This window comes from Acanthochromis polyacanthus, chromosome 18, assembly GCF_021347895.1.
Source record: "Acanthochromis polyacanthus isolate Apoly-LR-REF ecotype Palm Island chromosome 18, KAUST_Apoly_ChrSc, whole genome shotgun sequence".
Classification (NCBI taxonomy): domain Eukaryota; kingdom Metazoa; phylum Chordata; class Actinopteri; family Pomacentridae; genus Acanthochromis; species Acanthochromis polyacanthus.
Window position 1 is genome coordinate 29,807,835 of NC_067130.1, and position 12,876 is coordinate 29,820,710.

The 12,876-nt window shown below is 36.6% G+C and overlaps 1 protein-coding gene across 4 annotated transcripts in view; it reads right to left on the reverse strand.

Moving 5' to 3' along the window:
- Positions 1-277: 277 nt before the first annotated feature.
- Positions 278-12,876, reverse strand: part of pip5k1ba (phosphatidylinositol-4-phosphate 5-kinase, type I, beta a) — a 32,423-nt gene continuing 19,824 nt past the window's right edge. The window contains exons 6-15 of one of the 4 annotated variants that reach the window (XM_022217087.2): positions 12,128-12,424; positions 7,776-7,960; positions 7,182-7,262; positions 6,554-6,602; positions 6,373-6,457; positions 6,139-6,276; positions 5,972-6,062; positions 4,617-4,713; positions 3,504-3,564; positions 278-1,966 (exon numbers count right to left, since the gene is read on the reverse strand). In XM_022217087.2, coding sequence (XP_022072779.1) covers positions 3,526-3,564; positions 4,617-4,713; positions 5,972-6,062; positions 6,139-6,276; positions 6,373-6,457; positions 6,554-6,602; positions 7,182-7,262; positions 7,776-7,960; positions 12,128-12,424 — 1,062 coding nt within the window. In that variant the 3' untranslated portion in view covers positions 278-1,966; positions 3,504-3,525. Of the gene's footprint in view, positions 1,967-3,503; positions 3,565-4,616; positions 4,714-5,971; positions 6,066-6,138; positions 6,277-6,372; positions 6,603-7,181; positions 7,263-7,775; positions 7,961-12,127; positions 12,425-12,876 lie in introns of all 4 variants that reach the window. The other 3 variants (XM_022217085.2, XM_051938688.1, XM_051938689.1) reach the window with 3 other exon arrangements.

Here is a 12,876-nt window from a genome sequence, read left to right on the forward strand (position 1 = left end):
CGTAAACAGCCTTAAAAAGCCATAAACACTCTGTAATCAGTCATTGTTTGAATGAAACTTGACTCTGAGCTGAACAGTAAATAAGCACCTGCTGGTATTTACACTGAAAGATCTGTTTCCACTTTGTACTACTACTGTTGTACTCAATTATTTATTAATGGAGGTTTTTTAATAGAAGTCGCTAAACAGCATTGTTGTCCTAATTTATTTCCTAATAAAACTGCATTATGCATAAATTCCTCACATGAATCGGCAAAAATGAAAACAAAGATCGATATAAATGCATTAAATATTAATTTATTTCCCAGATACAAGTTCAAAGTATTGCTATATTACAACTGTAGGCCTATGAATCACATGAAAGGACAGATTTTAAAACTTTTTAAGGCATATGGACAAAAAGCAGACAGAAAAACACACACTATGGTTATTTCTTTAAACCTCCAACCTTCCAGTTTGTAACCGTCATTAATTTAATTCAATCCAATTAAAGATAAAAAATTTAAATGCAGTGACTTTACATCCTGCAGCGTCTTATTCCAAGTGCATAATAAAACTCATTCAGACCACTTAAACCAGCCAAATTAGCCAAGACAGTCCTCTCATTTTCTTGTTTTAACAACACTAGTATTAATATCATCAGGTTATAACCACAATGATTATTGTGTTAATGAGATACACAGATTTTGTACAACCTAACTGCATGTGTTGGCACAAGAAAAAGGCAAATTTTAATAATATTAATTGCAAGAAAAATGTGTAATTGAAACAAGAAAATGTTGAAAATGTTCTGCAGCAGCTCTGTGACTCTGTATAGTGGTTTGAGCTCGATGCTAATTTTAGCATGCTAGCATGCAGATTTATCAAATCCAGCTTAGTTTAACACATTAGCATGCTAACATTTGCTAGCTACCAACAAACAGAGTACAGATGAACTACTTGGAATCTCGTTTTGTGGGTACTTTGTCCGAAAAATGAAAATTTGACATGACAGTCGCAAAAAAATGCAATTAATATAATCTGAATTACATTTTTTTTTCTTTCTCTTGAACCATTTGTCTTGTCTGTCCAGAATGTCGACATTGTTCTCCTAAATGAGTGTTTCTTATTCTTTTGGATGCATTTGAGGTGTTGAGTCTTGTCCAGATGAACTGGTTCTCTGGTTCGACTGTGCTGTTAAGTCTCTCTACAGATAGTCCTGGATGTCTTGGACTGCAGATACAACATTACATAGATTGTGTTTGGGTGTTTTATCCTTGAAGACCCAGTTCTGTGTTGAGATTGTTATTAAAAAGTGCATCAAATTGCCATATCATTCTAAATTTGTTATGAAAATATGGTGTTGTGTTGTTTATTACAGATCTTTTTGCTCACTTAACTGACAAAATCCTCTTGGATGAAACTGAAACGTCTTCAAGAACCAAAGAAAAGTCTACTTCCCTTCTATAGTAGTGGGATTTTTAGACATGTTGTCCAAATGAGTACAGCACGGTATCATGAAAACATGTTTTTCATACTTTTAGTTTCAACCAGAATGATCACCAAACACAGCTCGGTATAAATACACGATTCGAAAATTACAGCCAACAAAAACCTGGTAAGACAGTTTGCATCCTCAGGGATCCAGCCGCTGAGAAGTTCATGGAAAATCCAAAAGTAAAAGCAAAAGAGAAGAGAACAAAGTGCACAACAACAGGAAAGGAAGCAGCTTCATAGTGTTTTGCTGTATATCAGCACAGCAGTTCAGTGATTTTAAAACAAACTAATTTGTTAATAATAATAAAGGGATTTACAGTGATTTTGCACGTTGGTGTTGACTTTAAAATTAAAGTCAAAGAGGCACAGAGTGAAGAAACAGAGTTTTTTATGTGTTGTGTTTATGCTGTTGCGAAGTCCTGATGTCTCTTTTCTGTGGAAGTGAGAAGTCGTTTGTGGCTGGAAAGGATCCATCACTAGTTTTTCCTCACTGGAAAACAATAAAAATGAAGATTTTTCACCTTTAGATATCAAAAGACAACAGTGTATTTTTACATTTCTGTGCGCAGAGATCAGTTATCTCATCGATAATTCAACATTATTTTTGTCTTTAATACACATTAAGACTAATTTCTCTTTTGGAAATTCCAGATAACAGTATAGACTGTTAACTGGAATTAATAAATATGTTATAACAATAAATATAATCCAATTATAGAAACAATAAATGCACATTTTGGTGAACTGTCTGTCCCCCTAGTGTCCAAAACTGTATTTTTTGCATTAATACACAGTATACTATATTATAATATGTAGTGTATATCCTGAAAACACATATTTTTCCTACTTTAGTACCCTTTATTCCATAGTGGATTACTTTTGGGGCAGTAAATATATTCTGTATGATGCAAACTCTTAATTTTAGGTGGTGCTGTCTTGTTTTAAAGTTACTGTTTACGCCGTGAAGCCATTTTTTTCCTTCACATGAAAGTTTAGGTTGTTTGTTCCACATTAACGCTGACCAGCTTCCAAAACATCCTGCAGTGTTTCACATTTTCTGATATATTTTATTCCACCCTTAGGGCAGCAAATGTTTTCCTGCAGATTATTCGGTCGTCCGTCAGAGCGAGCATCACGCTGCATTTATTTTTGTCATGTTGAGAGTCCAGATTGAACTTGCAAATTCTTTTCTGCATTAGCACATAACAGAAAGTGTAATCCTCAAGCAGGTCGTATGTATTTCACTCGCTGGTTTTCATACATCTTAGTGAAATGAGATTGAAACAGTGAAGACATTTTGAATTTAATCAGCTTTAAACTTAAAACTGAAACAGAAACTGGTCAGCAGTGATGTAAAATGATTGTAAATTGTAAGAAGTTGGGTAAAGCGTGGTTATGAAACTGTAAAGGTCTAAAAAAAAAAAAGGTTTATTTCGGGGTTAAAAACAGCATTCATCGTCTCCCTGAGTCAAGACACTCATTTTCCTTAAGGAGATGGATAAGTTCAGGGCCTAGATTGTCTTTTCACCTATAGTTTTTGAATCCCACTGCGCTCCATCAGAGGCTTTTAGATGAGATTAAGTCAGACGTCTGCAGGCTTCCCACAGAGCCTGAGCGGGACTGCTTAATGTGGGCTGAAGAACAGCTTCATATAAGCCTGAATGAGGATTTGGTGGTTATGTAAGAGAAGCGCTGCAGAAATGGGAATTCGTGGAGGTTTCTCAGGCTGACGCAGACGTCAGGACTGAGGGGAAAAAAGGGACTGAGCTGAGTCATAAACTGTGGACGTCACTGGATGCCAGTGGGGCCTTCTGGGAACGTCGGGGTTCCACCACCAAGGATGGCAAAAAGATGAGGTAAACAAGCAGGAAGATGTAAGCGTGTAATCCAGAGCGATGCTTTTTAGATAAAGAGCAGTTTCTTGTGCTCATAATCCACTCATACAGTGGATAAGAACCTCTGTCTTTTTTCTACAAAAGATCAATGCAAGCCAATAAAATAGGTTATGGATGATATTTGCTGCTTACAGTTTATGGATGCTTGGACTGATCAACTCCAGCTGGGTCGCCTGGGTGACACTGTGTGATGCTGAAAATGCAGAGACACCCAGTGACCCACGAGTTCATGGAGAACAATGTTCCCCAAACATAACAAAGTATTGATGTAGGGTCCTTTAAAATTCTTAAGGAGAAAACGCTGCAATGTTTCAACAACATAGATGTAAAGTTACCAAAATAAAATTTCATAATAGTTTAGAAAGAAGTCTTAATATGGTAAGAAAAATCTAACTGTTCTAAAATTATAGCAGGTGAGAGCAGTCAGTAAGCTCACATGTCAAAACTAAGGAAAAATCTGAAATTGAATCCTCATTATCATAAGTTGCAGCACATTGAAATGTTTGAACCTGTTCTTCCCCAATACTTTTTCCCAAATACCTGACAAGGGCATGTAAATAAAATCTGAGCAGTCAATCTGAGCTGTAGGATCCTTAATTTTAGGACATATTCTTATTAGCTTAGCTTAACATAAAGACAGGAAGTCCAAAAAATGCTAGCCCAACTCTGTCTAACTCTGTGGCTAAATGCAGCGAGAAACACAGGTTTGCACAAATTTTATCAGGAACTGTTTACAGTCAGGTCAGCTGTTTCAGGCTGCCTCCAGTTTTTATGCTAGCATGCTAAGCTAGCTAACTGCCAGTTGTAGCTTCACATTCATTACATAGGTTGAAGGACAAATTATTCCTTCAGGAATACACTACTAATCTGCAGTCATATTACAAAATAAAATCGCAAAAACCTTTAAGTCTGCGATGTTAGCAGAGTCAAATATCAGCATGCTTCTGTTTATACCAGGACTGAATTGTCAAAATAATATCTCTGATACTGTAATGGATATTGTACCTGACTGAAATAAAATCTGAATTTAGATTTACTTGTGCTGTTATGATAGCAATCTTAAAACTAAGAGTAGTATGTGATATTGTGATAGTTTATATTTTTGTTGGAGCTGATCGTGAAAGGTGGGATGGGCAAGAAGTATTTAGAGATGGCCTTGGAGGTTTTGGTATTTTCATATAACAAATGTATACATAATAGAAGCATGTTTGCCATGCAAGCAATACTAAATATAATCTGTCATACCAAGTAGACGTCCAGTTCGGTGTCTGAAAGGCTCCGGCTGAGGGATGGCAGAGGTTCATCCAGAGCGATTGTTGAACTGGAGGCTCGCCGGTCTTCACTGCAACATACGATATACAACAGTTAGTATAATTTAAAGACATCTTTTATCTATAACTTTATGACTATCCATATTTTATGCTGTAAAAAGAAATTATTCTAAAAATGTAATGATTTGAATGGAAATGACAAAGTAGAAAGTTCTAAATTCTCCAGATATCCTGTGCTATGTCCGCCCACTGTTCTCTACAACACCATAGGTACATGTTTACGTTCACACAATGCTACAGCACAATCTGTAACCAGGTAATATATTTTTCTGTGTTTAGTATGAAGTGCATCGCAACTGTCCACGTAGCAGACTGATGCATACATACTGTAGTATGAAATAAACCATGTGCAGACCACTTTCTGCTTGAAAAGCCCACAATAATCTCAACATTTGGACGTGGAAAACGTGAATTATAAAGTTGCTGCATTGAACCAAGTGTGGTTTCTTTGTGTGTCTGTTGTATCTCCACCAACCAGTCAAACTGCAGTTATTGTCCAAGACTGATCTTCCACCTCTTGGATATAAAAAGTTTTCACTTCATCATTTTATCCTAAGAGACATTTGTATTAAATTTTGCCATAATTAGCTGACCTCTGAACCCCAAAATCCAGTCAGCTGACTTTGAGTCCAAGTGAACATTTGTACCAAATTTCCAAAAAAATTCCTTGAGGTGTTGTAAAGATTTAGTGTTTATGAACACTGAATGGATGGATGGATGAACTTGGGTTAGCCCAGACTGCAGTATGTCAACAACCATGGGATGGATTGCCATGCCATTGCCAATATGTTGCACATTTTCATGCTATTTTAAGGATGAATCTGGTCACCTTGGTTTAGAAGAAAATAACTGCAAAACTAATAACATTCCTTTTGTCCTTAGCTGTACTTTGCTTTTACTGCTAACTAGCAAATGCTAACATATGCTAAACTAAGACAGCAAACATTGTTTCTGTTAGCATCACCATGTTGGCATTGTCATTGTGAGCATGTTAGCATGCTTATGTTAGTATTTAGCTTAAGACTGTGCTATGAGCATATAGCAAAAAACTATACACTCTTGCAATTTGCATTTTAGGTACATGTTGCACACATTTTTTTCAAATAATCTTGTATATACATATTTTTCCCACTTATTTCTATATTCTTCTGGGTCTGTTCAATACCTTCAATTTTCAAGAATGTGAACAAACTTTTCTAGATTATTTGAAGATTGGTTCAGAGATTCAAGATTCACGACTTAAATTTGGGAGGTGCACAAGAAAATTACCTGTTTTCAATGTCTTCCTCCTCATTCTGGGCCGACTCAAAGGTAACAGCAGATTGTGGAAGAAGGTCTGGTTGTTTGAAGGAAGTGTAGCCTGCTGTAAAAATGACACCATTAGTCTTCAATGAAAAATTACACGAATATCTGCTGAAATATCAACTTGAGCTTACGGTTTCCGTCCAGGTTCTCCATGCTTTGGGCCTTCTTCTCGTCCTTCTTGTCTGTCTGTGGCGACAGAATCTCCTGAGAGGCCGACTTTGATGCATGGAGGGAATTCCTCTTCCTCTTTGAAGATGTTCCTCTTAAAGCTTGAATGCACAAACAAAGAGTATATTACAAATCATAATATTGGACTGTTTGTGTAGGATACAGAATGCAGGGTTTACATTGGCGGCTCGACTTACGATGAATCTTTTTGAAAACAGTTGAGCCCATGAATTTCAGAAATCTGTCTGCATAAAAACTGGGTCTATGAACTGACACTGTGTCCTGAAATACAAAGAAATCCATCAGATGTACACAAATATTCACATGTATATTGGCAGTAAAAAGCAGCAGATAAAGAAAAAAGTGACATTTACTCACCCCATCGTGTACGAGAGCCTTCCAGGAATGCTCCACCTTCTTAATGAACCTGAAAATAATTAAAAGCCAAAAATCATTCATTCAGTCAGATCTGTTTAATTACAATAATCACAGATGATGAAGACTATGAAGCCTGCAGTGAATCTACAGTATAATTTTGATGTTTTCAGTGTTGCTCTGTGGCTCTAAACTGTGAAAATAAAAAAGTAAGCAAGTGAGTAAATCAAACAATCAATAAATTAATAAAATAAAATAAAACTAAATTAAATTAAATACAAGTGAGCTGGAATATTGTAGAGAAACAAAAATAAAGTGATAAAGTGAAAAAAGTAATTCAACTCATTTTGAGAATATAGATTTTATTAATTAGTTAAAAATTATTTTTTTGAGAACAGAATAAACAAATCAAAGAAAAATTTATAAAATACTTCATTTCACAAAGTTCTTAATATAATTTCTTTGTTTTTTAAAAATCTACTACATTTGAAAAATTAATTTATTATTTATCTTGAATTAAATCCTAAAAAGTCTAATAGGTGTTTCTGTATACATTTAAAAAAAATCAAGACAAAAACTCCATAAGTTCCAGTTCATGTGTCTTAATGTGAGAAAAATGCCGTGAACTCACCTGTAAGACTGAAGGATGTCGATAATTCCTAAGAAGATGAGCAGACTCTCATCTTTATGTTTGGCAGGAATTCCACCCAATCTGAAAAAAAACATTAATGTAACAGTTTATAATTAAATTAGACTGATGGATTTCATAATGTTGGGCATTTTGGCGTAACTTCATTGCTGTTGTACATAAAATATAATTTATTTTTGATCATATTTTCAAAGTTTTATAGTGTTGCATGAGTAAAATAGTCGTATTTGTCATTTGGATCAGATTGAACACTCAAGAAGCCACAACAATAAAAGCAGCCAAAGAGACTTTAAGACCTCAAAGGACTTTTTACAAACTTAACAATTAAATTCTTTGGGAATTTAGCATATTAAGGCCAGTTTACTCTTTATAAAACACTTTGCATTTCCCAGTAGTCCATCAGGTTTGCCTGTAAGAAATCCGTCTTCACATCAGCGCTGAAATCTTTTGCACGCTGAAACTACTGCACAGTGAGAAAAGAACTCTAATATGAAACCAAGCGATAAAACGAGATATCAAAACTGTAATTGTTCTATATTTTTCGCCCTACAACGTTAAATAAACATGCTTTCTCACGTATCATCGTCGGCCACTGGTTCTGGGTCCTTCACGCTGCCCTGGATGGACTCGAGGGCCGTGGAGTAAAGAACTTTCTGTCCTTTCCTGCTGTCACACCGGTTTCCTCTGACCAGTGGCTTCCGATCCAGAATATGAATCCCCAGCAGGAGGCTGTAGTCCATGATCTTGAAGCTCTCCAGCACCTGATGGAACACAGAAATGAACATAAAGAAGCGAATATAAGAAGGAACTAACCCCAGTCTCATTTCAAAGGTTCATCTACTTGTAGTTGAGACATGCAGCTTCAGTTTTGAAGGACAAAACCTCTGTCTCCTTGCTGTCATGTTGTATTAACTAGGAAAGGTTTATCCATGCTGGTGGCTAAGAAGCATGCAGGCAAAGCAGGAAAACATCTTGGAGACCCAGAACACTACAAAGGACCCCTGAAGCCACTGATTCACAGTTTGTCTATTGGTTTAAGGTAATTTATGTGACTGTAGAATAACTTGAGCCACTTAATCATAGTATTTACAAAGATATACCCTGCAATGTTAGCTCATTTAAGGCTTTTTAACATGTTCAAACAGTACATATTCCTAAATAAACTGGCATTTTAGCAAGTAACCACAATAGGAGCAGGAAATTTGTCCCAACAAATACTGGATGGATGTTTGATGTTCATGTCACCTCAGAGTGAACAAATTCCTCTGGCTTTTTTTCTATCAAGTCACCATTTTATTTTGTTTTGATACCTTGGTTTATCATCCAAAACCTGCACAACAACCAACATTCCCCTCAGCCTCAGGGTAGCTTTGTCTAGACCGTATTTCTGATTAATTTAATGTTATCTTCATTGAATAGAAACATCTTTCCTTTCAAGAACAAGGACATTTCAAAGTGACTTCAAACGTTTGAACGGTATTGTACATAAGAATATTAAAAATGTAGTACAGCAGAACACACTGTTACTGCGGCATGCAAGAGAGAAATGCTGGCAGAAAAACTGTTAATCATATAAGCTGATATATTTGTTTTACCACTTAGAGCACTCTCATCGCAGCTGTTTATTTAATTGAGGACGCGATACTCAAGAATTGCATTTAGGTCCGATCCTGTCCCATCATAAAGGATACGTAGAAATGAGTTTAGTTCTGTTCTCTAGTATCTATCCTGAGCTTACTTATTTTATTTCAGTATTGTATTGCACTTATATCTTTTTGCTTTTTACTTTTAGGCACTGCATTTCTGGTGTCGTTACATTTTTCTGAGCAATGTCTGGTACAAGAATTTCCTTCAGGATTAATAAAGTTTTATCCTCTATTAGTTTCTGATCAAATCAATGTGAAATTTATGTCATTGACTGAATGTTCTCTGTGACAAATACATTTTATAATCTGTGTGCTATTGGCTGCCATATTTCCTGTGTAAAACGGATTTGGCAGCAAATCATAAAAGCATATTTCTGCATCACCAACTCAATACATGTAGGTTCCCATGGCAACACACTGCATACAGTTTGCTGTACTATAACTGCAGGGCTTTATTCAGTGACATTTCTGACAAATGACTCAACAGGTTTATAGTATAGCAGATTTCCTCAGCTGAGAATCTGTATTACTCATGGAGAATATCGACAGAAAAGCACAGATGAAGGGAGATGCTTCTTTGAGCCGATTTAATCCCGAACTCTGAACAGAAGCTGTGCAGCATCTGTACTATATTTAGGACTCAAACTGACTGACATGTATTGAAGATAAATGTCCCTGCTCATGCTAGGAGCTCAAATCATGGAATGGGCTGCAGGTATTTACCACTCTGACGACTACTTGAGGGCAGCTTCCTGGTGTTACTGTTCACAGATTGCATTTGTACTACATCCTATTTCAATGCCGTATCCAGAAAGAAAATGGTAAATACAATTTTGAAGATTTAATGCCCTTTTTTGGTGCTCTGGGATCAGCTGTCTAACTACTGCAGTAATAAGCACATTTAGTCAACATACTGATAGTTTTTACTGAGAAAATAACACATAAATTGTAAGAATGATTAAAATTAATAAGTAGCATGGAAGTAAGGGACAAAATATGCTACCAGACCTTCTAATTTGCTCAAAACATGTCCTTTGAAGGATCTTGCTTTTAAATTAGGACACCTTTTATGCACAAACTCTGCCCTCCAGACAAAAGAGATCTTTCCTGGTCGTTGTTTTGGGATATTATGCCACCTTTTGGTCTTTGCACAGCTTTGTAACCAAGATATGTAATCATTTTAATGAAGATAATCTGAGGAATGCAACTAACTCTCCTGTTATGTTGTGAGTCAAACTGGCCCTATTTAAAGTAAAAAATCTAAAAAAAAAAAAAGTGCATAGTGTCACTTATGTCAGTTTGATCTCATATGAATTTATCAATCCATAAAAAGAATGAAACTCCCAAAAAATAAAGAAAAAATCATTATTCAACTCTTGCATCTTATCTGTAGGTCTTCCCAGTGTACATTAAAAAAAAATTGCTTGAACAAGCATTTTTTATGACAAAAGAGTGAATTATGCTCATTTGTCTCCCACCATGATCTGTGGGAGCTAAAGAACACCATTACACTAAATATTGACTGAAATGGTTTGTAATGGAGTTGATAATGAGATATAAACAATGTCTACTGAGGATTTTTGGTTTCTGACACTGTTGGATCATTAAACATGCTCCTTGTCAAACATCATTGCTGTTCCTACATAACAGGAGGGTTAAACAAGACTGGTAAAGCAGCACATGAACATACAGTGCTTTTAAAACCACCCAAATGCACAATCAGTTCCCACCCAAGGAGGTTAAAACTGGATCTGCAGACCAAAAGTACAGTGCGATGTAAGCCCAAATCTGCCTGACCAAACACTGATGAAGTAACTCCTGTGAACAAAGAGGTCCTTGATATGCGCTGTGTTACCTAATGTACTAACCAAGGTCGTGCTCTACGGCCTAAACACAGCGTTTCCCACCCAGACGGACCAGTTTGTTCTCCAGCTGTTCAGCCTGACCATGAATCAGTGTTAATCCTGTTGTTTCTCACCGATGAATTAACAGGCAATAATCATTATGGTCGTTAAAATAGCTGGAGAGAGCAGCTCAACATACCGGTCGGCTGGTTGCATAACAAACTCAAAGTGCAGGAGTTGTACAGCGATCATCGACTGGATTCAATCCGTCAAAGAGGAGCAGAGTTAAACCCACTGTGAGCGGTCTTAGTTTGGAAATGATAACTTGTTTGAAGCGATTTCGATGGAAATAGATTATCTTCAGGTTTTAAACTGTTCAAACATTTCAATACATCACGTTGGGGTGCATGTGGTTGGTGCTTTTCCTGTTAAAAAACTAACTGAAAAGCCATTTGATAATGAAAATGAGTCTCATTTGTAGACCTTCTTCTAAATAACATAAGGATATCAATGGAAACTTCACGTTTATTGATATTGCCTCTATATTGAACGTGTTATCTGACACGTAGCCCGCGTTTAGTAATTAGAATTCAAAGAAAGTTATCCAGACAAATGTTTTTCAATTGTTATTCAGTTTTTTGTGGATAATTGTGGTCCAAAGGGATGAATCCTCATGATTTTTGCCACAGTGTATGTTTAATTTTTTTCTTAGACCAACACTTTAGCCCATAATAGCCAATCTCAAAATCCCAGTACTGGTGTTTGAACAACTTCATTTGATTAATTTTGTAGTTATGATGTCCAATGGCTAATGGTGGCCAGTGGTGGTAGGGTAACATTTTATTGCCATATTTGCCACCAATTTGCTGCATGTTCTTAGATGCAGTTTGAATCAAAAAACTACAATAAATCCAATGCATGGACATCAAATAGTCACCAGTTGAGTGGATGAGGGCTAATAACAGCTAACCAGTGGTTTACTTGGAATTAATTAAATTTCCATTGCATATTCATGGTCTCTAAAGGATGAGCTACACCCTTACAGACCTCCTCAGGTCACAGCGTCAGGTCTTGCCAAAGGTATTTCATAACCAAGTGGATTTTGATGAGTTTTCTGTATCATAATCCTGCTCCCCAGAAGATGAACCCTTCTGAGTTTGAAAAGCCTATGACCATACCTCTAGCAACACTCTGGCTTGTAACACATCCAGATTAGCACCTATGAGGCCATGTTGTTGGTCTGTCCAATATATGTTTCAAAACGTCAGAAAAATGTTTGTTTTTCTGAATGAATTTCAAAAATTCGAGACTTTGCTTGTGGAAAAAAGCAATAAACCTAGTATATAATGTTCCACTGTCCCATTCATTTTGATTTGATACCAAGAATGCAAACATAGTCCACTGTGCTAATAGATGTCAGATCTTTCTTTGAGCGTACCCGACAGTCCCTCTGCAGGGTCTTCATCAAGGCGTTGTAGGTGTCCAGGTCGAAGTGCAGCCCCTCATGCATCTCCTGGAAGTCCAGGTCTTTAAATGTTGGACAGGGTTTGACTCGTTCTTTACGTGAAGCGCGGCGTTTGTACGAAGAACCCTTCAGGTCGTACTTGTAGTGCATCTTCATGGCTCGTGGCAGAACGTTGTTCATCACCACCACTCGGATGGTGACGCCGCCACACTGGATGCAGTAGAGGCCGTAGAACTTGGGCAGCAACGTCCTCGGGTTCTGATTCAGATTCTACAACAACAGATGTTAAAGTTCATGATAAAGACTTCAGACGGGGAAAATTATTAAACCAAAGGGCTGACAAAAACCGAAACTGTAACTTGAAGAAAAAAGTCCAGACATGTCATGTTCCAGGTCATGTTTCTAAAATTTCAAATATGTGCCCACACAGGAAAAAAAAAGAGTGGCCTTTCACTGCATAACCTGTTCAACAGTAAGGTGGTTTTAGAGAAGATATCTGATAACCAACCAGCTACAAGTAAACACATGCTGTGGGGCAAGTAGGTTATTTCATGAAATGTACATCATAGTTCCACATCCTGGTGTTTATCAAAGCGAAGAATGCAGGAGATTTTAAAAAAGATTTGCTTCTATTTTAAGATAAATGTAAAAGGAACCTTTAAGAACTTGTTACATGTGTATATATTAATGTAGAGCAAAAATTGTCAGACCCTACCCTAAAA